The sequence below is a fragment of the Limulus polyphemus genome, unplaced genomic scaffold (genome assembly GCF_000517525.1).
Source record: "Limulus polyphemus unplaced genomic scaffold, Limulus_polyphemus-2.1.2 Scaffold80, whole genome shotgun sequence".
NCBI lineage: Eukaryota > Metazoa > Arthropoda > Merostomata > Xiphosura > Limulidae > Limulus > Limulus polyphemus.
The window spans coordinates 294,192-304,701 of record NW_013665690.1 but is presented as its reverse complement, the minus strand read 5'-3'; the positions used below and the strand labels follow the sequence as shown (position 1 = coordinate 304,701).

Here is a 10,510-nt window from a genome sequence, read left to right as displayed (position 1 = left end):
ATATATAGACAGTTGCTATAATCACAAAACAAATAAATAACCAAAATTTATATGATTAATAATAAGCTTTAGAAAACAAAGTTACTGGTTAAAGGTTAGGTTGACAAATCATGTTCTCACTGAAATTTCTTTTAAATTTTTCTGAGGGGGGTTAATAGCATATAACAAACACTGCTACTGAAAATAAGTGATTTAAAATGCCAATAGTAATCTGCTGACACAAGGTGTATGAAGTACATTTCACTAGGCCAAAGTCTCAGTGTTGGTAGAAGGAATGCATGAGGGTAAAAATACTGTTTGGAACAATTTTTTTTTACTGTTCATTTTAGTTTTTATTACACTATCATGATTTAGGTAAAGACACAAGGTTAACTATATCTAACTATAAGTGCACACAACAAACTGCTTTTTTTTAAACAATTTTGGATTATTTTAATAGAATAGCCTCTAATTTATATCCAAGTCATTTAACAAACATTTTCTTTGTGTAAATAAATAACTGAAATAAAAATTCCAAACAAAATAGAAAGCAATTAATCTCAGCTCATAGAAACAGACTTATCCAAGTTTAGTTTCTCACGTGACTTTCTATATATCTCTCTTTGACTATTTCAAGAACTTTGTGTAGAGATGCTTAAATAATGCTACAAACATTAGCCTCCAAACAAGTGAGAAACAATGGATAAAAATGATTATATAAAAAATGTTCTTGTCTGTCTACATCAGTGTAAAGTAAAAAAGGGGGTAAGCAGCTGTGTATGGTTTATGAGGAAGCAACTAGTGGAAGATTTCACAGTAGAGAACAAAGGATTTTAATACAAAGCTTACAAAAGTTAGGAACAAGCCACAAACCTTGGAATTTTTTTATAGTTTCTTTTGACAGTCTTTAGATTCACAATAATATTTTTGTGTTATATTGTGTCTGTTATAAAAGCTACAGAAATATTCTTACAGGTAAAGATATTAGGTAAGGATATTTAGGGTTAGTAAGTACAATAAGCTAGGAGTTCTGCACAGGCAAACTACACAGATGAAAGAAAGACTTTTTGTGTATTAGTAAATATATTTTTACTCAAACAAAAGACAGAAGTCCAAGAACTCAGTTAGAAAGCATATAACTGTATAGAAAGAAACTGAGTTTGATCAAAAACACAGCTGATAAATAACAAACAGAAATAATTGAAGAAAATAAAGTAAATCAGAACTCATTGGATATATAAAATGAAACTTTCTGATCAATAATATTAAAAGAAACTTGGTTTTCTTTATTTTTTTCATATCATTTAATAGTTACTTTTTCTTTTTCAAGAACTTGCATGAACAAAATGAAAAAAATTAGTATTCGGTTATTAGAACAACACACACATGTGCCAATTATAATTTTATTGATAAAATAATATTTTGGATAAATTCATATGACTTTAGGAACACAAGAAAAAAAAACAGAAACAAATAACAAAGGAATTATATTTTAAAATTATTTTGAAAACAGCATTTAATGAAAAATTTCTGAAAATTCACAACCGAAAATAGTACACAAATACTAATACAAGTATTTTCAAGCACAAACTAAATATTACTTTTACATAACTTCACTCTGCCAATCCATAAGGGTTAATGTCTCTTCATATTTTTTCTAAGTTTAATAGTGGTTATGAAATGAATTTTTCACAACTAGATTTTTTGAATTACACAAGATTAGGATAATAAATTAAATCACAAACCTTTGATTATGGTTTTCATATCACATTTTGCAGGGTCAATGTTATGTAAAGCAATTAAGAGTTCAGCTGGTGTTAAAGGACTGGTAAAGCTAGTTCCTGCATCGGCTGCAAAAAAAAAAAGTTTGTTTTTTGTTAAAGATGCAATAAAAATAAACATTTCCTCCTTTAAAAAAATCTAGAAATATTTGCTGTTGGAAGTGTAAAAATTTACATCTTAATTTTTCACAGTAGTCACTGGACAAGGGTCCAATATCCAAAAGTTACAAGCAAAAGATAATTACATAGAGAAATAAAAACATTGAGGTTTTGTAAGACAGAAACACAAAACTATTTCAAAGCCTGCAAAACAATCCAAAATACAAAGCACCAACTACCGAAAAAATTTAACAGATCCCTCAAAATTTCAACTCAAAAGTTGTAGGAAAATATAATTAGAGTAAATAGTTAATATCTGATTTCAAAATTATAAAAACAATACTTATAAACTACTTTCATGTAAAAGTATTTGTACCTTATCTAATTACAAACCTTTATTTCATGCCTGAGCTTCTAACACATCAGTTAGAAAAAATAAAAAATAGTGTTTCAGTAGTTGCCAGTTCTCATTATCAAAGTCCCAAGAGCAAATCTGATAAACCTTTTATATCATGCACAGGTACAGATACCCCGTTCAGCAGCCAGGAAATCAAATAAGTAAACAATCAACAAACCTTGAAAGCTATAAAAAGTATCAAAATCTGTCAGTAAAACCTGACACACAAAAGGAACACCATAAATCCCCCCTAGTAATTCAGAAAACAGTTTACATTTATTATCACTTTTTACAAATAGTCCAAACTCATAGTTTAAGGCAACAATTTTCAAATACAAGGTTCACAGAATCCCTTCAGGTAGTCTGTAGAAAGGCTGCAGAATCATGGAAAAAAAATTGGCAGCATAGTGTACAAATCCTACTGGGGTCCACCAAGATAATAAAAAACTTTCAAAACTACTTGGCTTATAGTATGATTATAAGTGTCCTCAAATGCTTTAAATGAAAATGTTCAAGTCCATACATTTTAGTAACAGATTTTTATTATATTAAACTATGAAGATTGTTTGATTGAATATTTAAAAGTATGACTGCAAAGACCACAAATACTAAGCCTAAGCAACAACAGTTTGATGTTTTAGTTAATTCTGGATAACCTTCAATGCAATTTCCAGATCACATACACTTTTACAAATAATTCAATGGCTCCAATTGAAACTCCCACATACCCAGGACATTCTTAAAACACTCCATCTACAACTCCCAAATACCTAGGTATATACTTCAAAGTCTTCACCTACTACTCCCACATACCCAGGTACATACGTAGGTGGAGCCTTTGAAAACTCCCACATACCCAGGTACATACTTCAAAGGATCCACCTACAACTCCCACATACCCAGGTACATACTTCAAAGGCTCCACCTACAACTCCCACATACCCAGGTACATACTTCAAAGGCTCCACCTACAACTACCACATACCCAGGTACATACTTCAAAGGCTCCACCTACAACTCCCACATAACCACGTACATACTTTAAAGGCTCCACCTACAACTCCCACATACCCAGGTACATACTTCAAAGGCTCCACCTACAACTCCCACATACCCAGGTACATACTTCAAAGGCTCCACCTACAACTCCAACATACCCAGGAACATACTTCAAAGGCTCCACCTGCAACTCCAACATACCCAGGAGATACATCAAAGCCTCCACCTGCAACTCCAACATACCCAGGTACATACTTCAAAGGCTCCACCTACAACTCCAACATACCCAGGAACATACTTCAAAGGCTCCACCTGCAACTCCAACATACCTAGGAGATACATCAAATCCTCCACCTGCAACTTTCAAATATTTAGGTACATACTTCTATTCTGTAACTTTAGAGCGACATAATTATGGAAATCAAACCTTAATTTCTTTAAAAAGTAAATTTAATCACACTTTCTTTTTTATCTGATGATATTTTAGCCACTAGCATCAAGTAAAGCTGTCTGAAAGATCTTTTTAATTAGCTGAACTTGTACATCAACTATAAAATTACCTTAACTTTACAGTATACGTAGTATCAGGAACAACCCAACTCACCGTGTGTTCCTAACAATCTGTTAAAAACTTCCTTGACTACAATTGGATTTAATTTGATGAGCTTTGGTAAAGCAGCAATGACCTCTTTCTAGAAATATAAATGGTAAAATAGATGACTGTTAGTAACTGAAGACTTACACTTTCATCAACCCTAACTAATTAGAAACTAGCATTATCAAGAGAATATGGATACTAATTTTAAAAATGTGAAGTTTCTGCTACAGGTAACACAGAAGAGTGTAGGCATTAGTTTTAAATTAACATTATGATCAGCATAACAGACTCAATTGAACAGAAGGTAGTAAATGACTTTATGTTGGTATTTTACTGGTGAATAAACCTTTCAGATCATAAATATCTTTAAAAAAATCTGATAATTCATGTAAAGTTAACAAATTCATAAGCATCTAAATATTCACCAATGTTTTTGTTCATCTAGAAATCACATTTCTTTTTTTCAGAAAATTCTTACAAATACATGCAAACAACATGACAATGAAATGCACCAATTTGTATTAGAACACTGACTCTGGATCTTGTTTCCCCAAAGTCTTAAAAACTTATAACTCTCAATTTACTTTCAACCTTTCACTTCAAACCATGCACAAAGATGGTGGGAATAGAGCACTTTCTGGAATGTTATAAGTATTTAATGATTAATACACAATATACAGGAAGCACTCTTTATTTTATCAAAATAAAATTATATGCATGATATATGTAAGACGTGTGTATACAGACCCTTAACCGTCAAATTAGCTACTTGTTTATATAGTACTCTCTACTGGTTGGGTCTACAGGTTGAGTCATGTTATGTCACTCACTGTAAACACTTGCCCACAAAAATTGGGTAGAAAATCCATAAAAAACCAACATGGGAAACCCTAATATGAATTAGTAGGATTAACTTCAATATTGAAATTCTTTTAATACATTTTTGTTTGTTTGAACCACATATTATTACAAGCCTTGTAAATATCAAAGTTATGGATCTACAAGCAAATTGGTGCATAAACAGTTTAAATAATTTTGTTTTAAAAAAAGCCCCACCAGAAATTCTAGGGTTAATTTTTACTTTTTCACTTAATTATTCTCCACAAGTAAGCCTAGTATAAAACTATTAATACTGTGTTTTAACAGCATCAAACTGGGTATGTATAGTGCACTAATTCTTGATTAAAACACTCCTTTACTTACTTTACTAAGTCCATTGAGAACAGGAATGAGGAACCGAACATCTGGGACACGTTTGTGATAAAGATCACGCACCCTGGCTACCAATTCTGCTGAAGGAGGAGCTATATACGTAATGTACAAAAAAAAAGAGAGACCAAATGAAATGTATGTCACGTGTTGAATTTCATAAAGCAAATGTTTTGAAATAATCTTATTAGCTTTTCAAATCATAAAAACCCACTTAAATTTAAACACTAGTTAAGTAAATTGTGACCACTCTCAATAATGAGCCTTTTCATATGCACAGCAACAAAATCTTACCTTTATCAGTTAGAATATGTATAATCCTAGTAACAAGAGTTTCAGCTCCTTTGAGACAATTTTCTACCAACAATAAAAGTTCTGGAGAGCTCATCCCCATCCCCTTTACCTAGTGATAGGAAAACATAACAATTACACTTAAAATATAATAATACAGAAATTTCAAAAAAGATTCATGGAAAATTCTATAGCAACACATCTGAGACAATGAAACAGATCAAACTCATTGAGCTTAAATTACCCATTTTTGGTAAAACATACTAATATCGTGGTTTACAAAAACCATACTATGCCTAAATAAAAAAACAGCTGCATTTATGTGTTCATTCTATTAGGCATACAAGGATAGCTGCTTGAACTGAAGAAAAGAATTATTTACTACCATTGTGCCACCAATACTCTTGGTTTCTAATCTTTTCCCGAACAATCAAAATATATGTTGCCCTGAACACAGGCAGCATATCGCTTGTTATAATCAAATGCAGAAGCAAACTCATAAATGCTTATTTAATGAAAAATAATCATAATTTAAAGTATTCCACCAATACTCTTGATCTATAGATTTTTAATGTAAATTTTCTTCAGTTGATAATAGTGCAATTTGGCAACTTAAATCTTAAAATTATTGCATTAAAAAATAACATCCAACTGCCTACTCAGAGTTTTTATTTCTGAGACAGGAGAATATGCTATAAGCACACAATGCATCCTTGACATAGCACGGTTCAAATAATTTAGGAAAATGAGAAAAACTAAACATTTTCACATCATTCTTTTCTAGATTTAAAATACTGAAAACAAAAGTATATGCACAGATACAAGAAGACTAGTGCTACACTTAACCACAATTCAATGGAATAAAACATTATTAGAAGATAAAAATAGACAATATACATCATAATTAAATACAGGTAGTTTTTTTCAACCAAGTAATAGAAAGTTATTTTTCAAGTGTAAGAACTAACAAAATACCCTAACACATATTCAAAAATATATGGTTAATTCTACGCAGTTAAAAACTTAATGAGTGTTGGAAGAGTTTGAATCCTTTGATAAAGTAAATGTATCAAAATGTGTAATTCAAGAGGCCCAATAAAACATGCACTTTCAGAACATAGTGTCCTTTACATAAATGGATTGGGAAGGCTTCCAACCTGTTGAATTATAATTTAACTAGCTTTGTATCCTATGTTTTTATTTACAGTTATGTAAGTTAAAATTACTTAACTTTGGAATTCAGCTATTCACTTAATATTACTATATCTGAATCTCAGCTAAAAAAACAACTTCAATGATTGAGCTGCCTCATCAGAGTTAACCTGGAGATGCAGCCATCAACTGAAAGCAGCTAAGTTATTTTAACTAACTACTTTTGAATATCTAATAATAAAGAGGGACTTACAGGAGCCTCCAGAGCTCGTAAAATGGTCCTCTTAACATCAGCAACAGTTCCCACATACACTGAGGCTAAGCTAAAAAATCATCAATACAACAGGCAATATAATACGGTGTTACATATAAATGCATTCCAGTAACGCACAGTAGACAAGAGGAAGTAAAGATTAAAATCTAATAATATTTAATTAACACTTGTTTTCTTCATAAAAATGTTGACTGCATCAAACACTTCTTTCTGGTAACTAAGGATCATTACAGAAATTTACCAACGTTTTATAACATTAGGAATTCATAACAGATCTCTTATTAACACTGAGCAGTACAATACACCAATCATATCATGAATATAAAGACATTTGTAAACAAAATAAATATTTTCCAATAATGATAAAAAAAATTAAATGAATTATAAAATATTCAACCTGAGCCAAGAAAAAAACTGTATGGCATTAACAAATGTGTAAAAGTTTTTGTTGTTTCATAAAAAATGTGTCATGTACATTTTTGATTGTTTTATTTAAAACTAGAAATTTTCAGTACTTTTGTAAGGTTTTGTAATCTCGAGAATACTTAAAAATTACTAATATTGCTAGTATTGTATTTTCCTAAGATATCAAATAAATTTAATATTTTGAATTTCTGTGAAATAACTGTCATTTTACAAAAAGATTCCATGCTGTATGGGTGGATAATATTTAAAAATGTCCTTCAGGTGTATTTGGTGACTTATTCACTATAATTGTTATTTTCATACCAACTTAGCATGTTCAACAATATAAAGTACACATAAACAGATAAAATAATGCACAGAATGCTAAGTTGGGTTTAAAATACTACTTTACTAAATAACATGATTGTAACAAATTAAAAATACACAACAATTGATATTTGTTGCAATATATTAGTTATTTTATTTATTATTATTTATCATCAGTTGATCTGACTTGAACAAGAGGAATACCAGTATTAGAATACAATATAATTTCACTTCATTTGTCAATATACTGAATCCAGATAAAGAGGAGATTATTATAATTTATTAACTATCTGATTTTCAAGATGATGACAATATTTCACCAATTTCTTAGTTTATTGGAATGAATATTTGTTTTTATTATTTAAAAAATATCATCTCTTTGTTTACTAACTGCAAAAAAACATCAAGTATTAAAGATCTTTACAGATGGACATTTACAAAATTCAAACAACTGTTTCAAGTTTGTTAGTTGTTTTTTATGATAAACAATGTAGTAACGTGTACAAAGTTTCTGATAACATTAAAATTCAATACATTTTTACACATTAGCAATCAGAAATGTTTATACTTATTTCAAAACAAAAACTATCAGTGATGGATAAATTTCAGCTACTATTCTCTAATGCATAAGCATAATTTTTTACCAGTAATATACTTGTGAATACATACTCGTGTATGAGTTTGTGGTTAACAGGAAGTAAAGTGAGGTACAGGTGGAGCCACTGTTTTGTACTTTCTTCACTCCACCCTGTCGGAACTGAAAGTAGAAATAAAATTTACACTTTAAACATAACCTTAAGATTAAACATAACTTTAAAAGTTTTTCAGCACTTGATTCGTCAACAGGATTTAAAAACTTCAATAAATATACCAGCCAAAAGCAAAATATATTCTCCACAATTTAGGACTGTCGGTCATCTCTAAATTGACATCTGTCTTGTTACTGTGTTTTACTGACATGGTAACACAAAATTAATGAAACTTAGACTCATAAAAGTTGACACCATTAAACATTCTGATGGAAAAAATGTAACCAATAAATTAAACATGGAAATTATTTTCAATTAGATGAAATCCTATGAAACTATTTTTCCGTTCCCATGTGCAAAATATTCCATGGAAATACACTATTCATCACACTTGTAAATGCTGTTTAACCCATTCCAAGGCTTGAATAATTTTAATAATTTTTCTGTTTCTTGTTCAACTGTTTTAAAATTTGGACTGACCATAATCAGGATCAGAAAAAGATATGATCAATTAAGAAATAAGGAAATAAAATTGTTAATAAAAATACAAACAATATATTTAGTTAAATTTAAAGAGTTGGTTATTTCTTGTATTTGCATAAAGCTATTTGTGCTAGTTAGCCCTAATTTTTGAACTGATAGTTAAGAAGAAAAACAGCTAGTCAACAACACCAACTCTTGGGCTACTCCAAGTGAATAGTGAGATTTGACCATCATCCTTATACTGTATCCATCCACAGACTCAAGGTGCAAACCATTTTTTTGCAGCAAGGGATGTGGTCATGGACACTAAAATACAAAGTCAGGCATGCTAATCACTATGCCATATCCAGACCAAATGTAAGAGAAAACAATGGTAGTTTTATTGCTTTAAATTTTATGTTTTTTAATGAAAGCCAAATGGTGAAAATTTAACATTTCTATAAAACATTATCAAGTGCCAAAATGAAAATCCTAGATTATAAGTTTCAAGTGTTCAAAAAAAGCTATACAAGACACTGCAAGATATATATATTAGGCAATATTATGCAATAAAAAAGTCGTCAGTTTCAGAATTTTTTTGGACTTCTTAAGGAAAAACCCTTTACTGTTTATGTCCAGGAAAATGAATCCAAAAATTTTATGTGATTTAAATTCATAACAGAAAAATGTGGTTTCTGTGTAGCTTTAAAAAGATATAATATTAACAGAAGTAATTTAAACTAATACTCTTCAAAACTAAATTCATAAAACTTGTATCATTTGTATAGTAAATGTAAAATATATTGATAATTAACAACATTTTAACAATTACAACATCTGTAGCTGCATTATATTGGACACCTAGTCTGAAAGCATGATTAGTTCTCTCTACATGGGTTTGGTCGAATTGACCGACCATGTGACCACTTTGTACTTGTTTAAAGTCGTTATTGTTTTGATACTATTAACTTTTAATATAGTATGTGAATCTTAAAATTAGGCACACTTTCAACAAAAATTGCAAGTTTTTACATACAAAAAATTATATTTTTTGATGAAGTATTTTTAAGAAACTAAGATTTGTCCGTGAATATATTAAGTGCAAAGTGATTTTCATGTTAAGATTAAAAATGTCACATTTTTCACACTAGAGGAAATTCAGGATTTCTTTTTAATAATGCCTTATAAAATTAAGAACTTAAAACCTGTATACTATTAAAATATGGATTATTAACTATGATTTTATGCTATACTAATTAGTATAACATAAACAAAAGTAGTTTAATTAAAGGATGCCCGTGGTTAAGACAATAGTGTTACATTACTTAAAAACTGCAGGTAAAATGAAATACTTTACATGGTAACAATAATATATCAAATATCAATTAAAGTTTTAATCCTACCATAACCAGAGAACATTTTTTGGGTGTTGAGTGCATACCCGTATATCAAATTTCAAAATTTAAGGCAAAATAGCAATTCTAACCCTACTTCAACAATTTGTAACTCAAAGATAGTTTAGAATTGATATTTTATCATTCTGGAACATTTATTTAATTTACATATTCAAAATTCTTCAACTTTCATTTCAGGGCAGCTCCTAGAAGTCTCACCTGTAAACAACGAATTTCTCTATTTTTTTTCGAATTTTTCTGTCCACCTCAAAGCATATGTTTATATTGGTTAAAAACCTATCATTCCTTAAAAAAATATTTTATGTCTTGTTTCTTACATGATTTTCTTTCTCTGTTAGTGGTTTTATTATTATATATATATATATATATATTA

General features: G+C 29.7%; 1 protein-coding gene across 1 annotated transcript in view; it reads right to left on the bottom strand.

The window, feature by feature from the left end:
* Positions 1–10,510, bottom strand: part of LOC106467391 (symplekin-like) — a 67,656-nt gene that overhangs the window by 6,869 nt on the left and 50,277 nt on the right. Inside the window, exons 22-27 of the mRNA XM_022396366.1 lie at positions 8,181–8,268; positions 6,759–6,828; positions 5,357–5,465; positions 5,057–5,157; positions 3,860–3,947; positions 1,725–1,829 (exon numbers count right to left, since the gene is read on the bottom strand). Coding sequence (XP_022252074.1) covers positions 1,725–1,829; positions 3,860–3,947; positions 5,057–5,157; positions 5,357–5,465; positions 6,759–6,828; positions 8,181–8,268 — 561 coding nt within the window. The remainder of the gene's footprint in view (positions 1–1,724; positions 1,830–3,859; positions 3,948–5,056; positions 5,158–5,356; positions 5,466–6,758; positions 6,829–8,180; positions 8,269–10,510) is intronic.